Source organism: Oryctolagus cuniculus, chromosome X (assembly GCF_964237555.1).
Source record: "Oryctolagus cuniculus chromosome X, mOryCun1.1, whole genome shotgun sequence".
Taxonomy (NCBI): Eukaryota; Metazoa; Chordata; class Mammalia; order Lagomorpha; family Leporidae; genus Oryctolagus; species Oryctolagus cuniculus.
In genome coordinates, this window is record NC_091453.1 from 64845922 (window position 1) to 64869501 (window position 23580).

General features: G+C 39.2%; 1 protein-coding gene across 1 annotated transcript in view; it reads left to right on the top strand.

Moving 5' to 3' along the window:
* The first annotated feature begins 6920 nt into the window (after positions 1-6920).
* Positions 6921-23580, top strand: part of CHM (CHM Rab escort protein) — a 208804-nt gene continuing 192144 nt past the window's right edge. The window contains exon 1 of the mRNA XM_008272993.4: positions 6921-7001. Within this exon, the coding sequence (XP_008271215.2) occupies positions 6953-7001 (49 nt within the window). The 5' untranslated portion in view covers positions 6921-6952. The remainder of the gene's footprint in view (positions 7002-23580) is intronic.

Here is a 23580-nt window from a genome sequence, read left to right on the forward strand (position 1 = left end):
AATTTATTGAATGATGAAATGCAAATGACTAGTGTTTATACTTAATCTTTTCAATGAGTGTGCTTGAATATGTTTAGGCAATTATAATTAACTGGATGTTAGTTCGATAAAATATTGGGAAACTTTGCAATCAGGCCACTGAATATTCAGTTTAATTATGTTGCTGTGCACTTCTATTTGCTTCAAATGCCAAGGATCCATTGGTAAAATGAATGCCCATTTTGTGGTCTGTTATGCAGAAAATGTTTAATCCAGTGTTTGATTTACTCTGTTAAATCTTCCTTATTGAATGTGCTTATTCATCCGTGTAGAATTGGGTATGCTGCTTTCTGTTACTATGACATTACAATTAAACAGCTAAAAGAAGATCAGCAAGACTTTCTGTAAAGGTTCATGAAATTCCCACAAAATTCTTCATAGTTTTGTTTTGTTTTACTTTGCAAAGACTATGAAAAATGCAAATGTGTTCTGAATATTTCTGTATTGATGAAGCTGACAAATACAAAAATTAGTACAAATAATCACTTTGTGAATAAACCTGGCGGTTAAAACACATTTCTGATATTGTGGAAATGACTGATGTCATGGTATTGATTATCTTTTGCAGATGGAAATGAACATGAACTCAAAGATCTGAGTTTTTTAAAGGAAAGGGGTATGATAGAATTTGTATTTGTATACATATTTGTATATGTTTGAAGTGGAAAAATTTAATTTGACTTCATCTAAGTATGGTGTAAAACTCTTCAAGGGGTTTGTGTGTTTAAAAAAGTACTAGTCCATGTAATTGGAGGCTATTCTCCAGTAGACCGTACTCTCCCTATATTTAACTGTGTTGCATTGTGCAGAATATATGTGCTCATGAATACTTGCCACCACTACAACCACAGGCTTAGAGACAGAAACTTTCCAATTCAGAACAAGTTCTAAAACTAGTTCTGCATTAAAAAATAATTTTCTTTATAAGCCTAGAACTGGTAATAAGATGTTAATAAGCTACTTCCTAAATTTGTGTTGCTGAGTTTTCAGTGTTAAGAGATATACATTCATAGAGATAACTATTTAAAAAACACACATTTATTTATTTATTTGAAAGGCAGAGTTACAGAGAAAGTGAGACAGAAAGAAAGAGGGATCTTCCATCCATTGCCTCATTACTCAAATGGTTGCAACAGCCAGGGCTGGACCATGCCACAGCCAGGAGCCTGGAATTCCATCCAGGTCTCCCACATGTGTACAGGGGCCCAGGCACCTGGGCCATCCTCTGCTGCTTTTCCAAGCACATTAGCAGGGAGCTAGATAGGGAGCAGAGCAGCTGGGACACAAACTGGTGCCCACATGGAATGCTGGCATCGCAGGAGGCAGCTAAACCAGCTATGTCACGAACACCGACCCTGAGATAACAGTTTTCCAAGAAGCTTTCTTAAATTTAAAGAACTCAGGATATCAATGTTCCAAGCGACATTCTTGCTTTTGTTTATGACAGATCAGTGTCTGGTTAGTTTGGTTGTTTACAATATGGTGACAAGGAAATTCCATGCTACTGGTTTCAATTTGTGTGTGTGTATAAAATTATGCTACCACTGGACCATAAACTATAGTACTAACACTGACATCCAGGTGCAATATATAATAATTCTGGTCCATGTAGCTCATTACCACTCCTAGGAAACATTTTGTTATGCATTTCTTTCAGATGATGGAACAAAAATATCACCTATGAAATGGCGAGAAATGTCATTCTGGTTCTCACCAATACCCCAGCTTAGTAGTCCCCAAAGTATGTTCTGTGGTTTAAAAATTATAAAATTCTCATAATTGACTGTGGAGAATAAGGTTTCTGCCGATGGACTCCTAGTGATAATATTTTCTTCCTAGAACATAGAGTATGACTGCAGGGACCGATTAAGGATAGTTAATGATCTACTAACAAGAAGAGCATTGAGGGCCAGCGCCGCGGCTCACTAGGCTAATCCTCCGCCTTGTGGCGCCGGCACACCGGGTTCTAGTCCCGGTCGGGGTGCCGGATTCTGTCCTGGTTGCCCCTCTTCCAGGCCAGCTCTCTGCTGTGGCCTGGGAGTGCAGTGGAGGATGACCCAAGTGCTTGGGCCCTGTACCCCATGGGAGACCAGGATAAGCACCTGGCTCCTGCCTTCGGATCAGTGCGGTGCACCGCTGGCTGCGGTGGCCATTGGAGGGTGAACCAATAGCAAAGGAAGACCTTTCTCTCTGTCTCTCTCACTGTCCACTCTGCCTGTCAAAAAAAAAAAAAAAAAAAAAAAAAAAAAAAAAAAAAAAGCATTGAGCCCTTGTGGAAACATTGGCTTCACAAGGACATGTCGCTACTTTCCCAGACATGCTTATCTAATATGTCTTGCTAAACATGTTTTAAAGAAACCTTTGAGTTATATGAACACAGGCATGCACTGTATAATAAACTGTTATAATCCTTACCTATAAAGAAAACACACTGGTTAGCCTGATGGCACTTTTCCAAAGAAGAGTTCTCGTGTCCTGTCTCTCCTTTCTCTTACACACCCCAACAATTCACATGTATATTTATTATAAAAGATTTGAAGAATCTTCTAGTAAGGAAACCATTTAACTTTAAATGCTCTTGCATTTAAACTTACCTTCTAGAGAATGAAACCTGTTTCTATTATAAAATTAATTGGAGGGGCCGGCGCTGTGGCTCACTAGGTTAATCCTCCACCTGCGGCGCTGGCATCCCATATGGGTACTGGGTTCTAGTACCAGTTGCTCCTCTTCCAGTCCAGCTCTCTGCTGTGGCCAGGTACCCACATGGGAGACCAGGAGGAAGCACCTGGCTCCTGGCTTCGGATCAGCGCAGCGCAGGCCATAGCGGCCATTGGGGGGGTGAACCAATGGAAGGAAGACCTTTCTCTCTGTCTCTCTCTCTCTCTCTCACTGTCTAACTCTGTCAAATAAATAAAAAAATTAAAAAAATTAGTTGGATACTTCCTATCATGATAAGTTAGTTAAACAAAATCCAGGCTGGGGTCCAAAGACTTGCCAAGCTATATGACATTTCAGATTAACTGTAAAGGATGACAGCATTAAGCTAAGAGAGAGGGGAATAAGGAAAAAGGTACAGACCTACAAAAGTGTGTGAAGGCACCAAATTAGGAAGGTGTATGAGCTGTTGGAGGAAATGAAGGAAAAACCAGTGCAGCTGGAGTTTACAGAAAGAATGGGAAGTGTCATGATATGAAATTAGAGAGTTAAGTAGGACCTTTTATTTATTTCTTAAAAGATTTATTTATTTGAAAGTCAGAGTTACACAGAGAGAAGAGAGGCAGAGAGAGAGACAGAGACAGAGACAGAGACAGAGAGACAGAGAGGTCTTCCATTTGCTGGTTCACTCTCCAGATGGCTGCAACAGCTGGAGCTGGGCCCATCCAGAACCAGGAGCTAGGAGCTTCTTCTGGGTCTACTGCTTTCTCAGGCCACAGCAGAGAGCTGGATCGGAAGTGGAGCAGCCCAGCTGGGTCTTGAATTGCACCCATAAGGGATGCCTGCGCTTCAGTCCAGGGTGTTAACCCCCTGCGCCACAGTGCCGGCCCCAGTAGGACCTTTTAGATCATATTTAGAATTTTGGAGTGTATTTTAAGGAAAAGGGAAATCATGAAGGGTTTTGGGCTCAGGAAAACATGACCAAATTTAAGTTTAAAATGTTTAATCTGTGTGCAGTGTGGACAATAGATTAGAGAGAAGTAAACATGAATGAAGCATCCAGCTAGGACCTATTGTAGTAGTTTAGGAAAGAGATGAAGGAGGCAATCCAAATTGACAGATGTGGACATATTGGCAAGACATACGCCGAGAGTTGCTGATGAACTGGTTCAGGGTAAAAGGAAGTATGATCTGTCAAGGATGATTCCTGGGTTTTTGACTTGAGAAACTGAGTAGAAGATGGTTGTATTTCTAAGACTGGGAACATTAAATGAAGAAAAAAACAGTTTTGGGAGTGGTATTGGAATGTTCAAAAATTTGGTATTGGACACATTCAGAAGAGATGTTGAATAAGGAGTTGGAAACATGAATCTGGAACTCAAAGGAAAGGCCCCAGGGATAGAGACCATTAAATTACTGGTTTGTAAAAAGCTAATAGTCAGATCTTACAGTTGAGTAAACTTCTGAATACAATGTAAATGTTCAGGGAATTGTGGTTTTTCAACTCAGGGAACCATTAAGTACAAAATTAGTGCCACAGTGATTTAATAGGGTAGTCAGTTCTTAGATATCCATTATCTTATTGCTGTGATTTACCCAAATAAACTATTTTAGCTCTCAAAAATAGATAGCCTTCGAATAATAAAATAGACAGCAATTTGGCTGTTTTGCTTTATGCTGTTTATACTAACACTATCAATTCCTATATTCATCTTTACTTTGTAAAATCTACAGAAAAAAACATTTGAAATAAGAGATACTCTATGCAGAGGCTTTACTTTTCTCCCAATATTCTTTTTCATGCCCAGAGAGGTTGTGAATGAGTCACACGATAACTTCGGAGAAAGAATAGCTACATAAAGTTTGAAGATATTATCTTTCTGAGGATCATGATTTCTATCCTCAGGGGGGGAAAAGGAGGTTTCAAATTTGAGGCAGGACCCAGTGGATAATTAAGACTACAGAGTAATTACTTGTTTATTTTATTTCATTCTACTAGATGAAAACAGGGATTTTTTTTTTGGTCTTTTTTTGTTCATTGCTATATTCCTGGTATCTAAACCAGTGTTAGGTGCTCAATGAATATTTGAAGAATAAACTAATTAGTGAGTTGCATTTTCACGGTGCTATTGTCAGAACATTTTTAGAATCACTAGAAAGTTAAAAATTCCATATTGAATCTCCATATCAAAAAGGATATAATATATACATTATACATATACATATATTACCAAGGTAAAATAGAACTACTTTTGTTTGTCATGTTTTTAACCATTTCATCTGAGGCTTCTCACTGCTAGGAAAGATTTTGGAAAGTTTCCCTTTTTATCTTGGGGAATCTATGAATTTCCATTTCCACTTGTGTGTCAAATGTCTCAGAGATAAGACCTATTTCAGTTCTGATAAAACTGAACATTTTTTTCATACCAAGACAAATCACAGAGTGACTTAATGAACAATAAATTATGCTTCTCTGGGGAATCTCTTTTACATGAAAGTTCATCAAAGAACCATATCACAAGAGAATTGTTTAAAACAAGAGGGTAATCCATAAAACAAATTAATGAAACATGTAAAATATTGTTAAAAATTATGGCAAGACACAACAGAAAAGCAGCAAAAATCCTAGCAAAATACACTTCTAAAGAGTTTTCATGGGTCTTTTTCAAAATCAACAAACATATTGAACATTTTCAACATGGAAGACATGATAGTGATGGGCAGATGTGAAATAAAGGCAAACACAAGGGAGTCCGTGTCCTCACAATGCTTTGCCATGTGTCTGCGGGAGTCAGACCCAAATTCAGTTCAGCAACTATTTATTGAACTTCTACTATGCACCAGACTTAGGTTAGGTGCAGGGTGGTAAAAAGATAAACAAGAATTGGTCTCTGGGCTTGTAAGTTATGGTCTTGTATGTCTGGTATTTTTTGTGGATTATAAAGATATGTGTACTCTGTCGTAATAGACAGAAATGCAAACAATATTTGTGCAAATACAACATGCTATGACAGGGTAGTATCACTATATAGTGAAACAGCCTAATATAGTAAGGAGTTGAGAGGAGGAGGGGGCAGAAATTGAGCAGAATCTTGGGGCTATATGCTATCCAAAGAATGGGCAGATGCATTCCATGCTGAAGGAACAACAAACGTGAGCATGATCACTAACAGGAAGAGAAAACTATGTGTCTGGGGACTACTACAAGTAGCTCACAGGACAGATGGTGCAAGGAAAGTTTCATGACTGCATCCTCTTTAAAAATTCTTGCAATTTCTGAGATTTAAAAAAAGTACCGCTTCTGCCGCATGCACCGCCCCCCCCCCCCTTTGCTTTGGTGTTGTCAGATAGCAAAGCGTTAAATAAAGCGAAGTGAGAGGTGACAGACCTTGAAAATACTCGTGAGAGCTATGTTAGCCACTTCACATAGACAACGTAGAGCCTATCATCAGACGCAGCAACTTTAATATAAAGGCCAGTTTAACTCAATTATTTCTGCAGTAGCTTATTAGAAGACTCTTGTATGGACTCGTTTTATTCATGCGGAAAATCAAATTCAGACTCAACACTTATCACCCATCTACTATGCTTTCGTATTTTTGTTCCTTCCTGTAAAGCATGGGTCGTTTCTTAAATACATATAACGCCAGGGTGGCTGTTTGGACTTTTAGAACAGATACGGATGCGGATGCGGATGCGGTGAGAGTTCCATTCAGGCGAAACTAGGGTGTGAGGTTTTTCGGGGGTTTTCATTGGGGGAAACAGAGACGAGCAAGACAGGGAACGTAGTTCGAAAGTATTGATGTGAAAAACCAAGTTTCGGGGGTCGAAACAAAAGTACAGAAATGTTGGGGGAAACAGCTTTCTAGGTTGGAGCTAAAATCTTCTTTGTTCGCAGAGCGAGCCCCTTTCAACTTCACTCCGCCCTCGATGTTTTCTAACAATCTCGCTTCATCATTGTCAAGGGGCACACAAGTCTGCCTACGTTCATCCTACCCAGCGTTATAAAAATTTAGATCTCTCCCCTACTTCAAACCTCCCGGCTCAACGAGCTACTGTATTCAGCCTGGAAAATGAATCGACCTTTTAATATTTGCGTGAATATTTCAAATATAACGCTGTAGACGCCTACCGGGACCCTCCACCCAGGAACTACAATACCCAGAATGCACTGTTCTCCCTTCCGTCTTCTACTCAGGGAATGCCGACTTGATCTCATTTCCACAAGCACTAGTCACATGACACGTTTCCTGTCAAGATGGCGGACAATCTCCCTTCGGAGTTTGATGTGATCGTAATAGGGACGGGTATGTGTGGCCCTGGTACTCCTCGGGCAAAGTGTAGGGAGTCTGTCTTGTTCCTACTTTCTCTGTCAGTGGCGAGGGTTGGCGAGAAATGCCGGGGGTCGAACACGGGAGGGAAAAACGGAAAGGAAGTGAGGTAGTCTGGAGTCAGCGCGGAACTTGGCAGCTCCAGGGAGGGGCTTGGACCCGCGGTACTTAGCGCCATTTGAGTAGGGGTCGATCTGGTCGATGCCGATTGCTGAGGTTCGTTGCTGCGGTGATTCCTATTAATTTCCTTAGAGGCGGGTGGGTTTGCCGTGTCATGAGAATGGAGGGTTGGGATTTTATCAGTGGAGACACCTTTGGCATGACATTATGAGTACCTCCTTCTTGATTTCAAGGTGATATTTCCCATCATTCTGTCTTGCCATTTCATACGACTTTTAAATATAACTATGTGATCCTAGCGTGCAATGCAGCTAGGAGAAGCTTAATCCTCAATTTTACAAAGAAAGGTGCTCAGTTATTGCCCGTGTACATACAGATTTGCTAAGGAAAAGGAAATGGATTGTTTTCCATTGTGTTCAGAAGCCTAGGGAATTAATTGGATTTTGTAGAGGTAGCCATTACTCCTGCGTTATGATGCTGAAAGGAAGTATCTTGCTTTCTACCATCCACTTATCCACCCACAACTAAATATACTGAAAGCAAGCGCCTGAGTTACAGTTCAGGTGTACCTTATCTTCCCTTGTTTTTCCATGGCTGCTTCTCCATGTTTTGGGTGGAGTCAGAAACCCCTCTACATTTTCTAGTTGACAAATTCAATGTAAAACGCATAGCAGAATACATTTGGCAGCAATTTGCATCTTGTTTTTCTAAACAATGTAGGGAATAAATTTCAGATGGGGTGAAATAAGTTGTTGGGTGGGGTTTTCTCCCTGTCTGTAGAGGATGGTAGGCCAAGACAAGCTCTGATAGATGGGACCCTAACCATTGTGCTAATGAATTGAGTACGTTTTCTTCTAAAACAGTAGTAGCCATGTTTCCAGAGAGGGGGAATAAAAATGATAGCTACCTGCTTTCAAATGCTTATTATTTTTTAACCAGTGTGCTAAACATTTTGCAAGCCAGACATAATCCTCACAACAACCTTGTTTGAGTAGGCATTCTCTACATTTCACAGAAATGCAATAGCGAACCTGGGTGGGTTGTAATTTGCTCAAGATCACATAGCTGGTAAATGCCCAAAGGCCCATTCCATCCCAGAAGGAGAATCATTGTTCTTACTCTCACAGTTGTTCCTTGTTATTAGAAATAATTGTCTGGCTGTTAACTAGCTAGGTAAATTGCATGAATTGGGAGAGCCCAGGCACTTAATTTTTGAGCCGCAGTTACCTTGTTTTTGAATTTGAGGATACACTAGATAGCCTTTAAGGTGTTGTCTAACGAAAAATTCTCTACTAGTTTTACCTGAGTAATTAATTGTTCTCAGAATAGCAGTAGTGTTCATTCCCAGCCTGAAAATAACTACTTGGCTGCAGACAACCTAACTGTAACTATGAACAGATGTTGGATGAGAACTGAAATCAGCCAACGTCCTATTCATTTTTTTTCTTTCTTACGCTAATATTGACAACAGTATCCATTTTAGAATAATTGTTATACTGTACTGGAGTTCTATATGCTTGGCTTTTTGTTACTTAGGAACTTGGAGTGCTTAATTTTTCTTACGTGGATTCAAATTTGTATTGATGTGTGTTAATTCTTGAATCATGTAATGAATATTATGCCTTCTGATACAGTTGAAAATATAGAATATATCATCCTGTTGGGACTGTGTTACAGTAAAAGTAGGAAGATGTTATGAGTGATCCAGAAAATTGCATTTAGAGACATCTCTTATATTTAGGAATGATTGATTTTAGATTTATTCCAGTGAGTGTAAGCTTAATTTTCAATGGATGGGAAGAACTTACTTGAAATTAATTTTAAAAGTTTTTCATATTGCTTAAACATTCTTGGTTTTTTTGTCATACACATTGTTTGAATTTATGATAAAGAACTTTGTTTATGATAAGGAACTTAAGTATGTCAAAATGGAAACATTGGATTAAAGTGTCATTTCCCAAATAAAATGATTATAACATTGCCAATCATTACTCAATTGGAATTATTTTCTAATGTTTTTGTAGTGTTTTCTTTTGAAATGCTTTACTGAAAGTAGTCTTTCAAATGCACTTGCTTTAATAAAAAAGTGCCACTTTGAGTAAATCATAGAAAAAAACAGTGCTTCGTGAATTCAGATTTATGAAAAACAGCAAAATTAATCATGCATGTATCAGAAACATGAATAGGCTATCAAGTATAATTTTTTGTTTAGCAGATTTAGTTCTCGTTCAAACATCGAGACAATTGTTTCATCAGGTAGAATCATCTGGGGCTAATATTTTAAAATCCCTTTTACCTTTTTTTTTTTTTCTTGGACAGGCAGAGTGGACAGAGAGAGAGAGAGAGAGAGAGAAAGGTCTTCCTTTTGCTGTTGGTTCATCCTCCAATGGCCGCCGCGGCCAGTGCGCTGCGGCCTGCGCACTGTGCTGATCCGAAGGCAGGAGCCAGGTGCTTCTCCTGGTCTCCCACGGGGTGCAGGGCCCAAGCACTTGGGCCATCCTCCACTGCCTACCTGGGCCACAGCAGAGAGCTGGCCTGGAAGAGGGGCAACCGGGACAGAATCCGGCGCCCCGACCGGGACTAGAACCCAGTGTGCCGGCGCCACAAGGCGGAGGATTAGCCTAGTGAGCCGTGGCGCCGGCCAAATCCCTTTTACCTTGATTAATTTGTATTCTCACTTTCTGAAACACAAAATGAAAGTTATTCCTTAGGTTGTATATTCAAGAGATTATTGGAAAATTAAAGTTTGCATGATGTAATTCCTTAGTTAATCCCACTTCCTTCTGATCAGAAAATACAGGATGATCTCTTGAACACTCCAAGACTGAGGAATCAGATAAAGCACTGAACTGTGGAAAATAGAAGAAAATGTGGAATAAAGAAGGAAGGCTGACTGGAGTCAAGGAAGAGGGCAAACATGAATAAGTGATAAGTGTCTAGAGAGTGGTCTTTAGTTTTGGTACACAATTGTCATTCTTAGAATATTTTGCTGTTTTAAAAGGCACTTGAATGGTAATGTTTGATAATTTTATGGGTTGTAGAAAGTTATCATTGGTTTCAGTTTAAAAATAGTTCCAATAACATAGCGTCTCAGCAGAACAAGCAAGTTGGAAGTTGTAAGAGTTTTGTGATGATATCGACATGTTTATACATAAGGGGATCCCTCAGGTCTTAGAACATAGTCTTATTTGGAAATAATTCTAGTATGCTCAGAGCATATTAGAACCATCTGATTAGATGATAACAGGGAGTGGTGTTACTCTCTCTCCAAGACTGTTGGGGATGCCTAAGAGACAGTTCATATCTCTATATAGGAAAGAGGAGAGATGAACACCTAAAATACAGACCTACATCAAACACCCCAACGGCTTGTACCAGTTAAGAGTACTGACACACACTCATTGTTCAGGGTATTGAACCCACATTTATTGAGAATCTGGTCCCTGTGCTTGTGAAGTTTCCTATATTGCCTCTACTCAAGATTTGTGTGTGTGTGTGTGTGTGTGTGTGTGTGTCCTGATAGTGACATCTCCAAAGCTGTTCTTAAGACATTGTAGGCCTTTGCATCTTTCTTGCTTTCTGTAGGTTACATGGAGATTCCATCTGCATCCCTTCCTTATTAATTAATTAAAGACCTATTTTATTTACTTGGGAGGCAGAGTGATAGAGAGGGAAAGGCAGAGAGAGAGAGAGAGATTCTCCATCCAGTGGTTAATTCCTCGAATGGCTGGAATGGCTGAGTCTGGGCCAGGCCAAAGCCAGTAACCTAGAACACCATTCAGATCTCCCATGTGGGTGACAGGGGCCCAAGGACTTGGACCATCCTTCACTGCTTTCCCAGGCACATTAGTAGGGAGCTGGGTTGGAAGTGGAGCAGCTGGCACCAGAACCTGTGTTTTATGGGATGCAGGCATTGCAGGTGGTGGCCTAACTCATTGTGCTACAATGCTGGCCCTTGTGTCCCTTTTTAAAAACACACCACATACTTTATCTCTTGGAATTCTTTCCCTAAGATAAGCTGTGGAATAGATGAGCATTTTTTCCAAATGCAGAGGATGAACACATAGATCCTTTTTGTTTTAAGGATTGTATTGCTAAAAATTATGGAAAAAAGAGGGGATAGTACAAATAAAAAGATGGGGGAAATAACAAGGGGTCCTGCCTGTAAGTCTTGATTATCTTACTAAATTGTGCTTAGCATAGTACAGTAGTACTGGTATATGTGGCAGCATGGTGTGTGGTAATCACAGGACATTCCTACTGTGTGACTTTGGACAGATTGCAAAATCTCATAGGACATTAGTTTTCTGTCTATAAAATGAGATATTTGAATTAGGTGATCTTTAAGGTAGAGAACTACCATACCAATGTGTTTACGTAATTATGACTCTGTGTCCTTGATCAAAGGCTAAATTCTGTCCTTGTAAGAAGTAAAATAATTGTTTTATATAAATGTGAAATATATATGAAATATATATGAACATTTTTTATCAACATGACTGATGAAAACACATTTTTTTTAAAAATTACGAGCTGTCTTTCTCAGGATAGTTTGCAAAGGTAGCGCAGTCCCATTCCTTAATGTTAAAGAGTTGAAATATTAAGGTAGTTAACCTTGTTTGACAGCTTACCGTCATGGTAGAGTTGTTTCACTTCTCTAACCCTCTGGGGATAGTAATGCTGTAGAAAGCATTGTGAAAATTGATTATTTGCTATGTATCCAGTTGTGACCATGACTGATTTCCTATCTATATCTCATTTAATCATCTCCCAGGATGCCCGTATATGGTTCAAACATCATAGAATGTCTGTACTTCCTCCTTGTATCCATGTGTCCATGCCCAGAGCAGCTTTTATTTTTTAATTGCAAGGGGCCATCTATTTGTGGATTGTGAAATTCTAGCATTAAAAAAGAGATAGGATATATCAGACTATGCAGTGAGGATGAATGCTTTCTTATATATGTGTGTATATATACATATATATATATTTTGAGAGGCCAGGGTAAGATTTTTTTATGATTTATTTATGTATTTGAAAGGCAGAGTTACAGAGAGGCAGAGGAAGAGGTAGAGGCGGAGGGGGAGGGGTCTTCCATTTGCTGGTTCACTCCCCAAATGTCTGCAGCAGGGTGGATCCAAAGGCAGGAGCCAGGAGCTTCTTCCAGGTCTCCACCCACGAGAGTTCAGGGGCCCAAGGACTTGGGCCATCTTCTGCTTTCCCAGGCCCTAGCAGAGAGCTGGATCAGAATTGGAGCAGCTGGGTCTTGAATTGGTGCCCATATAGGATGCCAGCAGTATAGGCAGTGGCTTTACCCACGATGGCAAGGCACTGGCACCAGGGTAAGATTTTAGTCTAGAGAATACTGATCTACTGAATAACATAGTAACTAGGAGTGAAAATGGTATTTCAAAATTCTTTTAGATTTACAAATGCTATATACCTTTTGTATGTTTTGTTTACTTTGACAGGCATGTTTCTCATTTGAGCAAAATTGTATAGCAATTCACAGTATGGCTCTGGAATCAGCCAGCAGCCTTGGTTTGAATCCTAGCTAGGCTTCTTGTGCCATGGTAGCCATGTTTCCTTAACCTTGTGAACATCAGTTTTCTTATTTCTAAATAGGATGAAGTTCACAGAGCTGTGTTGAGGAATCGTGAGATGATTCCTTTAAAATGCTTAGTAAGTGCTCAGAAAATGTAGTTGATTTTTATGGCCCATAATGCTATTAGCGAAGTGTGCTTAATACTATTCTTGCCTGAATGCTTTCCAAGAAGGCCTCATGATTTCCACAGAGAGCAGTGAGAGGATTCAGGTATGTGACTCATCTCCCTCCGCTTCCTGCACTGCTTGGTGGGAACGACCTTTGTGTGTCTATTACCACTATTTCTACTAGATGTCTTTCCTTGTGGTTTATAGATTTTCTTTCTTTTCTTCTGTTTTGTTCATCAGCTTGCATTATTTCTATGTTTTGTCTATGATCTTTGAACAAATTTACATTTGTCTTTTTTGGGGGCATACTATGAAAGTTCCCTGTCAGTGTAAGTAAGAAATGCTGAAGGAGCCAAAGAAATCCTAACAGGTTTTGCTATTCTGGAAGGAAACTTTGCACTTCTTTGGGCTTTTGTTGGTGGAAAAGTATGTCTTTTCTGCTCTTGATACCTAGAAAAGTAAAAGGAGTTATCTAACTCTGGAGAAGCCTCTCAGGGAGTTGCTTACCCTTCTCTGCAAATCATAAATTTGAGCCAGTCCCTCAGAGAGAGCCGCATCTGTTACCAGAGTTCCCTTTGCAGCATCATTTTCATCTCCCATGCTTCATGTCATTTTCTCCAGTGTTCTCATGATGTTTTGGGTAACTCAGGCTACAGCAATTAAAATCAAATACGGCTGCTCACCATCACATTCTCATGTTTAACATAAAATCCCAATGCACAGAAACAATTATAATTCCATATAATTGACCTGTTACTTATGCTAAATCATCTGCTGTTCAGTTTCAGAGCAAAGTCTTTTAACTGAAATGTTAGGCTGTGCCTGTTGTGTATGTAAATAGATTTAAAAGTAAAATAAATGAAAAAAATCACCATTAGTGTCTAGCTGATAATACCATTGAGAGATTGGAAACATTTTGAAAATATTTAGTTGTGGACAAGAAAATAGGAATACTTTCAAAGGCTGATTTATTGTCTTTGCTATTCTAGTAATTTCATTAAAAGGCAATATAAAAAGACTAATTTATCACAAATATTGATTTATCAGAGCATGATTATATGAAAGCCAGCTTGTAATCATAATGAGACTGTTAAGAAAACTCAAGCAGTTTGCAAATAGGAGAGAGTGGGGCAGCTTGGTGCTGCTAGTGTGGTTCTCAATGTGTTTCATTTCCTATTGGATTTTACCAAGAGCCTCAGTTGGTAATCTACTACTTGACTGATTTTGTTTTATATCACATTCAGAGAAGTAAGTAGTGACAACTACTTCTCCTTTTCAATAGTGTTCTTCTCATGTGTCTTCCTTCTTCCCTACCTCCTTTCCTTTCCTTTCCTTTCCTTTCCTTTCCTTTCCTTTCCTTTCCTTTCCTTTCCTTTCCTTTCCTTTCCTTTCCTTTCCTTTCCTTTCCTTTCCTTTCCTTTCCTTTCCTTTCCTTTCCTTTCCTTTCCTTTCCTTTCCTTTCCTTTCCCCTCCCTCCCTCCCTCCCTCCCTCCCTCCCTCCCTCCCTCCCTCCCTCCCTCCCTCCCTCCCTCCCTTCCTTCCTTCCTTCCTTCCTTCCTTCCTTCCTTCCTTCCTTCCTTCTCCAAACCCATGTTCTTGTTGAGATATTGTGGTAGTTTTGGTCATTGTATATAGCTTTACTTATTTTTGTGTACTACTTTCTTGTATGTGGACTTAAAGTCATTTCCATGGAAAAGTTAATGTGAGGTAAAGTATAGAGAAGTTTTACACATAGGTATCAGGCATATTAAGAAGATGCTGAGATGTGGCTTTGAATACTTTTATAAACTGGTTACTTTGGCATAAACTATATAAGCAAAATAGGATACAATTAGAAAATTTTAGTACCTACAACACCTTATCAAACAAATACATGCAAACTATTTTCTTTTTTTTTTTTAAAGATTTTATTTATTTATTTGAGAGGCAGAGTTACAGACATTGGGAGAAACAGAGAGAAAGGTCTTCCTTCCATTGGTTCACTCCCCAAATGGCTGCAATGGCTGGAGCTGCGCGGATCTGAAGCCAGAAGCCAGGAGCTTCCTCCTGGTCTCCTATGTGGGTGCAGGGGCCCAAGGACTTGAGTCATCCTGTACTGCTTTCCCAGGCCACAGCAGAGAGCTGGATTGGAAAATGAGCAGCTGGGACTAGAACCAGTGCCCATAAGGGATGCTGGCACGGCAGGCGGAGGTTTAACCTACTGCGCCATAGCACTGGCCCCGGTACAAACTATTTTTTAGCCTTTTTTTTTTAAGCTTTATTTATTTGAAAGGCAGAGTTACAGAGGCAAAGGCAGAGAGAGAGAGAGGTCTTCTGTCTGCTGCTTCACTCCCCAAATGACCGCAACAGCTGGAGCTGGGCCTATCTGAAGCCAGGAGCTTCTTCTGAGTTTCCCATGGGGGTGCAGGGGCCCAAAGACTTGGGCCATCTTTTACTACTTTCTCAGGCCATAGCAGAGAGCTGGATTGGAAGGTCAGCAGCTGGGACTCGAACCGGTACCCATATGGGGTGCTGGCACTGCAGCCGGTGGTGCCACAGCACCGGTCCCATTTTCTAGCATTTGTTATGTGCCAAGCACTGCACTAAGCCCTGAAAATGTATGATTTCATTTCATTCTCACAATAACCCTGGCTTAGGAAGCGAATACATAATTTCCATTTCACCAGTGTGGTGCTTTAGGCTTAGCTGAGTTTTACCAAGGTCAGAAAAGTAAGAATGATGTTGATCTGACTAATGCTGTCGGATTGAGATTGTTAGTTTTTCCAAATGAGAGCTACTTTATACAGTCCAGATTATTTTGCTCATAGTTTGTGCTTGGCAGTTGTTTCATTTTGGGGTGTTGCTATTGTTGGTTTTCCAACAATAGCCACGTGATGTCAGCTCCTTATTGACACATCATGACATCTGTGCCAGCTTGCAAACCTCTTTTTTGGGTACAAAATGACCTGGTTGGGTTTATCCCTTTAAACTGAAAAAAGAATTTCATCCACTAATGCCATGGCAATAAATGAAATCAGAAACTACAATTACATTTTAAGATAAAATTTGTTTCAGTAGTAATTCTTCCTTTACTCACAAGAAATGTAATTTCCCACTGAAATAATGTGTGCATGTGCTGGGGTTTGCTATTTTTTTTTTTTTTTTTTTTTTTTTTTTTTTTAGTGTTCTTGAAAACAGTTTTCAGGTTCAAGTTTGGGACTCACTGTCCCATTGATGAAACTTTTATGTTTTGGTCAACTATTCTTTTAGTTCCTGTGGTCTTTAACAACTGACAGCATTTACAGTAGATGCATCAAGCATCTTAATTGACAAGGTGGATATAGTAATGTCTTTTCCTCCACAGGCCCTCATTAAACTAAGTGATAACTAATACTTTTATGCCTTTATTTCCAGGCTTTTTCTCTCTTTGTATAGCTGTATGTATTCTTCCAAGAATATATCTTATTTATAGATGGTATTTTGAAACCTGTTATTTTCCACTTTACAGTATGTCAGAAGCATCATTCCCTATCAATGAAATAGGCTTCCTCAGTGTCCTTTCTAGAAACTGTTTATTTGGAAACAATTGTAGACTCCTGTGCAGTTAGTAATTTTAAGAAATAATTCAGGGAGATCCTGTATAGCAAGATCTTGTATAATATTCACCCAGTTTTCCCCAATGGTAAATAACATCTTGTACAACTATAGCACAGCCAGGAAATTGAACTTACTCACAGATCTTATTCAGATTTCACCAGATTTCCATGTACTTGTGTGTGTGTTTCTTTAATTCTCTGCATTTTTATCATGCGTAGATTTATGTGAACACCACCACGAGTCAAGATACAAAAAATAGAACAGTTTCATCTTGGAAATCTCTAATGCTATGTTTTTATAGCCACTGACTCCATTCAACCTCCCATCCCTCAGTCTGGCAGTCTGTATCTGAAGAATATGTTCTTCATCTCTATAATTATGCATTTCAAAAATCTTGCTAAATGTCATTTTAAGTGGCTACTTAGTAACTTTTATAAGGATGTCATTTCCTTGTTTGAGAGATGTGGGTGGAGGGAGATCTCCCATTTGCTGGTTGATTCCCCAAATGCCTGCCACAGCTGGGACTGGGCTGGCCTGAAGCCTGGAGGTGGGAATTCAGTCCGTGTCTGCCATGTGGGTGGCAGAACTCAACTACCTGTGGCATCACTGCTGCCTCCTGGAGTCTACCTTAGTAGGAAACTGTGGTCATGAGCCAGTGCTGGGTATTAAACCCGTATACTCTCATACATGGACTCTGTGTGTCCAAACCTGTGCTTTAATGGCTAGGCTCAATGTTCACCCCCATCCTTTATTTAAACAGTTGTTTTTTGTTGAACATTTAAGACTGTTAGTTTTTCCCTTTTATGAATTAATGATGTGATGAGCATCTTATACCCAAATCTTTTGTACATATATAATTATTTCTTTAAATAAATACCTATAACTGTAACATTTTGGTTGAGTTTTTCAAAAGTGGTTTGGCATTGCTTCTGATTTTTATTAACACATTGCCTTGGGAAAGTTTCCCAATCTGTAATCAGCAAGAAGCTGGGTCAGAAGTAGAGTAGCTGTGACTCAAACTAGGCACTCCATATAGCATGTGAGCAACCTAACTGTAGATTTAACTGCTGCATCACATTCCCACTCTTTTATTGTTATTTTTAAATATGCACTTGCTTATAAAATTTACTATAAAACAATATGCCATGTTTGCGGGTAGCACCCTCATACATCTTACCAGTTTCTTGATTGAATGGTTTTCTTTTGTACTTGATTTAATCTCATGTTGTTTTGTTCTTCAGAGGCTTAGGAGCAATAGTCTATGTGTATTGATATATATTTGTGTGTGTATTGTATAGCCTAGGTGTGTAGTGAACAATACCATCTGGGTTTTTGTAAGTATACTCTATGATGTTACTACAACAGTGAAGCTGAATTGCCTGCTGACCCATTTCTCAGAAGTATCCCCATAGTTAGGTGTCATATGCCATGCCAAGGAATTTTGAAAGTGTCAGGAAAAATGAAATTAAAATATAAAGATAAAAACAAATATAAACAGTATTTCTCAACACAAGTTCTATCAAGTTCAGTGTACTTTTGTAAACAGTGATACCAGCCAGTTAGTCTACTAAAGAATAGAGGGACCTAGAAATTCCATGCTAGTGCAGTCCTTTTCATATTATTAACTGAAGAAAAGGGGGGAGGGGAATTAAAAAAGAAACAGAAGGCAGAAGGGGAACAAAGCCGAGTCAGGACTATAAGTTGGGTGCCTAATGATTTCCCATCAAAACTCTCACAGAATTGCCCTTATCTGATGAGAGGAATGAGCCGGAGTGTTGTGTTGGGGAGGGTATCTCTGGTGAAGCTTTCCTGGCAATTTTCTGCTAGTAAGTTTTGGCTAACTTTCTCAAAATTGCCTCCTAATAAGCAGGGATTTTTGTTGTTGTTGCTGTTCTTTGGTGCTCTGTCTGTGAAGTCAACAAGGATAATGCCTGGAATATCCCCAAAAGAAAACCATTGCCATGACCTTTGCTCTTGAGTGGGTCTACTTTTGCTTTAACTGGACCACTTCTATCTACCTCATGGTAGCCATCACTTTGATTGTGCTTTGTCTTCATGCTCACACTGGTAAAGACATGTTTCTCTTGTGTTCCAGTTTTTTGAAGAAGTGCTTCAGCATCATGATCTCACTTGTTTAACATTTTCATTGAAAGCTCTATTGTCTGCAGCTAGTCTGGGCACAATGGTTTTGGCACCCATTGAGCAGAAAGTTTACTGCACTTTAATTTTTTAGTCAGAATTGTGTAAGCTGAGCCAGTAAGATGTCTGTGGTTCTGGCTATTTCTGCTTTGAATCATTACTCCTCTTCAGTTCATGAACAAGATCTGTTTTTTTTCCTTGAAAATTGTTGTAGATAGTCTATTGATGGAGGCTTTTTCATCACCATTATCCTATCCCTTCTTATTTTTAAAGATTTGTTTTATTTGCTTGAAGGCAGAGTTACAGAGAGGGAGTGGGGCAGATACATACATACATACACATATATGTATTTACATACACATATACACATAAATACACACACACACACATATATATAGAGAGAAATCAATATCAATATCTTCAGTCTCCTGGTTCACTCCCCAAATAGCTACAACAATTTGGGCTAGGCCAGGCAGAACCCAGGAGCCAGGAGCTTCTTCTGGGTCTCCCATGTGGGTGGCAAGAGCCCAGGCACTTGGACTGTCTTCCACTACTTTCCCAGGTGTATTAGTAGGGAGCTAGATCTGAAGTGGAATAGCTGGGACTCGAACCAGGGCCCATATTGGGATGCTGGCATTACAGGCAGCAGCTTAACCCGTTATGCCACAAAAGTGGTTCCATCTCATCCCTTCTCTTTTAAAAAAAAAAAATTAAAGATTTTAATTTATTTATATATTTGAAAGGTAGACTTACAGAGAGGCAGAGGCAGAGAGAGAGGTCTTCCATCCGCTGCTTCACTCCCCAAATGGACGCAATGGCCGGAACTGGGCCGATCAAAAGCCAGGAGCCAGGAGTTTTTCCGTGTCTCCCATGCAGGTGCTGGGGCCCAAGGACTTAGGCCATCTTCTCCTGCTTTCCCAAGCCATAGCAGAGAGCTGGTTTGGAAGTGAAGTAGCCAGGACTCCCAACTAGCGCCCATATGGAATGCCTGCACTGCAGGCAGTGGCTTTACCCACTTTGCCACATCTCCAGCCCCATCATCCTTTCCTAACATGAGTCTTCCACTTGTCACCTGCTGATTTTTTGGAGACACGGTGTAAACTTTACAGACCATGGTTTCACCATTCTTCCACCCAAGCTTTACTATCAGTTTGATATTTGTTCTTACTTAAATTTTAGCAGAATCCATGTTGCTTTGATAGGGGCTCTTTTGCTTTTCCTTTTAAAAAATTTAATTAATTTGAAAGGCTTGATGACAGTGTGAGTGTGTGAGAGAGAGATGGAAAGAGATATTTATTGTCCATCCACTGGTTTACACCCCAAATTACTACAACAGCAGTATCTGAGCCAGGCTGAAGCCAGGAGCCAGAAACTTCATCCCTTTGTCCCACATGGGTGGCAGAGCCTCAGGTACATTAGCAGGGAGCTGAAGTAATGCTGGAGTTGCAAGCAATGGCTTCACCCATTGTGCCACGACTCCTGAGGGACACCCTTCTCAAACTGATGTCTTATCCTCCCCCCGCCTTTTTGAAGATTTTATTTATTTATTTGAGAGGTAGAGTTACAGACAGTGAGAGGGAGAGACAGAGAGGTCTTCCATCCACTGGTTCGTTCACTCCCCAAATGGCCGCAAGGGCCAGAGCTGTGCTGATCCAAAGCCAGGAGCCAGGAGCTTCCTCCCGGTCTCCCACGTGGGTGCAGGGGCCCAAGGACTTGAGCCATCTTCTACTGCTTTCCCAGGCCACAGCAGAGAGCTGGATTGGAAAATGAGCAGCTGGGACTAGAACCAGTACCCATATGGGATGCTGGTGCCGCAGGTGGAAGATTAACCCACTGTGCCATAGCGCCGGCCTGATGTCTTACCCCTTTAAATGCCTTAGACTGGGTTCTGTTTAGATGCCAGAGTTTTGTTTTTGTTTTTGTTTGGTGCAATTAAAAAAAATCTATGCATACTTTTTTCCCATGAGTTTTTGAAGACCCCTTTATATCTACTTGATTGAACAATAATAAAATGAATGCCCATATATGCATGCCATAGCTTCAGAAAAAAATGTAACCCAAACATTACCAATATCATAAAAGCTCCCTCTGGGCCCCACCATTATCGTGTACCACTTTCCTTTCCTGAAAATGTATCCATTGTTCTCATGTATTTTGTAAAGTGGTTTTATCATGTGTTTATGTATGTCTAACAAAGTATTCTTAGTTTTAGTTGTTTTTGATCCTTGCCTAACTTTCAAAATTCTATGTGTTCTTTATGTGAATTGCTTGTGTTGCTCAGTATTGAGCTTGTGATATTCATCATACAGATGTAAATTGATGTGATTCTGTTGCACACTGTCACACACACACTGCTATTATGTAATATTTTAGGTTTGCAAATCTTCAACTTCACTAGATTGTGCTGGTTTATAAAAGTTAAATGTATTTGTTTGCCCTTTGGATCTCAGCTTTTCAACCCTTCCCTGAAATAGAAAATGTCATAGTTGTAAACATTCATGCCAAAAGAAAATTACTTTATAGGTACCATTTTGCAACTGTTTCAGTCGACAATCCTTACCTCTCTATCCATTACAGTGCATTTTTATCTCATATAATACACTAAGTTTCCTGAACTTACCCCTGCTATTACTAGCCCACAAGTACAAACTTGTGTCCAGTTCAGTATTCTGCATTTCTATTTCTCCTTCTTTCCTCTCCTTCACCCTCCTCTACCTCCTTCTCTACCTACTCTTCTCTACCCTGCCCCCCAAATGATATATATTGAAGAAACTGGGCCAGTGACCCTAAAGTGTATTTTACCTTTAACATTTGGAAACTGTCTTTCTTATAGTATCATTTACTTTGTTTTTCTAGCTCATATTTTTTTCTGTAAACTAAAAGTTAAAACTGAAGGCTTAATAATGGATTCAAGGTTAACAGATTGGCTAGAATCCATCTTAGATGATGTGAATGTTATGTTAGAGCTTACCAGAAGACATGTGGTATCTGGTTGAACCACTATGAGTGTTGTTAAGGTTGACCTTGGATTGGGATAATAGTCTGAATCCTGTATTGTATGGGTATCTGTTTATCCCTGTGTATTGAAAATAATCTGTATATTGTTAATTTGGCAAGGTCCAGATATTCAGTTTGATAAATAACCGTTTTAAAATCCGTTGACAGTTCTTATATAAATATTTCTATTAGGACTTGAAATTATGTTTTTTTTCCCTAATTCTTTGATTCCTTCTACATTTACCAGCTGCCACTGAATGTATTCTTAATTTACAAAGGAGAACATACCTTTGTAGCATAATTGATGTCCATGAGTTTGAGTACCCACTTCCTAGAATCTGATCATTTGGGAAATAGAATTTATTGTAAAATTACTTGGTGTGCATGGAATAAAGAAATATCTTTAAGCAGAATAGTACTTCAGAGCACAGATTTTAGATTCAAATTGTCTGAATTTCGATCTTTGCCATTTATTGGGTATGTGATTTTTGGAAAATTACTTAACCTCTCAATATTTCGGTTTCTCCATCATCTACTGCCATATGCATTCTTATATGTGGATAATGACTGAAAAATAATGGAAAGATGAAAGCAGTTTTGTTAGGGATTGAGTTGTGAGAGAAAATAACTCATATTGCTTCTCAAGTATTTCTAGTAAGTATTTTGAAGTGCAAACAGACTGGAAAATGATTCATGAACCTTTTATACTGATTTTACTTTATCATTCTTGAATTTGTGTTTAGGAAATTCTTAGCAAAATAAAATTACAGTTTTCATTAGAAAAAAATTTTATGCTTCAACTTTCATTTTAATAAACTCAGTGTAACTTTTTTAATGTTCAAGATGAAATAATTTTCCTCAGTGTTTCTTCAATGCTATACATCTCATTTTCTCTTAAATATGTAATGAAGCTCCATTTAAGACATTGAAGTGTTGGGTCCTTTAAGAAAAATTAATATGGTTAAAAATAACAAATTCATAGGTACTTTAAAATTTACTTTATAAGGCCCATGAAGTTTTATGTCCTTTTAAAAATGAATTTCATGATAGGAATTCATATAAGTGGGAAGGTTATTTTTCTGTGATTTTTATACCATTTTTGGAATGAGCACTCAGTCTCTTTCATCATATTTTAGACTCATAGCTTTATAAATAATGCAGTAAAGGTCCTGTTTCTTCTGTGGTACGTAAGTAAAATGTGTTCTCAACATAGAAATTTTATTTGCCTCATCACAAGTTAAATATTATGTTAAATTTGAGGAAAGCTTAGCTGAGGCATCCTTTGCTATGAAAAAGATAATTTTGGTTGCTTAAATTGATACAGTAGAAACATCAGTGTTAAGAAAAGTAAAAATTAATTGTAGTAGAGACTTTTTATTGTATTTTCTGGCATGGACAGGGTCTTCAACAAATATTTATGTTGCCTAATAAAACTTTTTAAGAGAATTTGAGATACCATTTTCTTGATTTACATAAAAACAATACAAAATCTCTTTTTCAGGGAATTGTGTTTTATAGGTTCAGTCTTTCATTGACTCTTAAAGTTTAGCGTTTTCCTTATTTTTAAGATTTATTTATTGATTGGAAAGGCAGAGAGAGAGAGAAAGAAGAGAAGAGAGGAGAGAAGAGGGGAAGAGGAGGAGGGGAGGGGAGGGGAGAGTTGGGTTAGGCTAGGTGGAAGCCAGCCAGTAAGTGTATCAGAGTCTCCCACGTGGATGGCAAGAAATCAAGCACTTGGGCCATCTGCTGCTGCTGCCTTCCCAGATGCATTAGCAGGAAGCTGGCTTAGAAGCAGAGTAATTGAGACTCCAAGATAGGCTGCCAGGGGCCCAAGCTGTAACTTAATCCGCTGTGCCTCAATGGTGGCCCTTGGTATTTTCCTTTTTATTTTTGTTTTTAAACTTTTTCATTATATAAAACTTTCAAACATAAAAATGTAGAAGAAAACAACCCTCCCACCCCCGTGTACCTGTCTCCCATTTCCAACAGTCATAAGCTCATGGCCAATCTT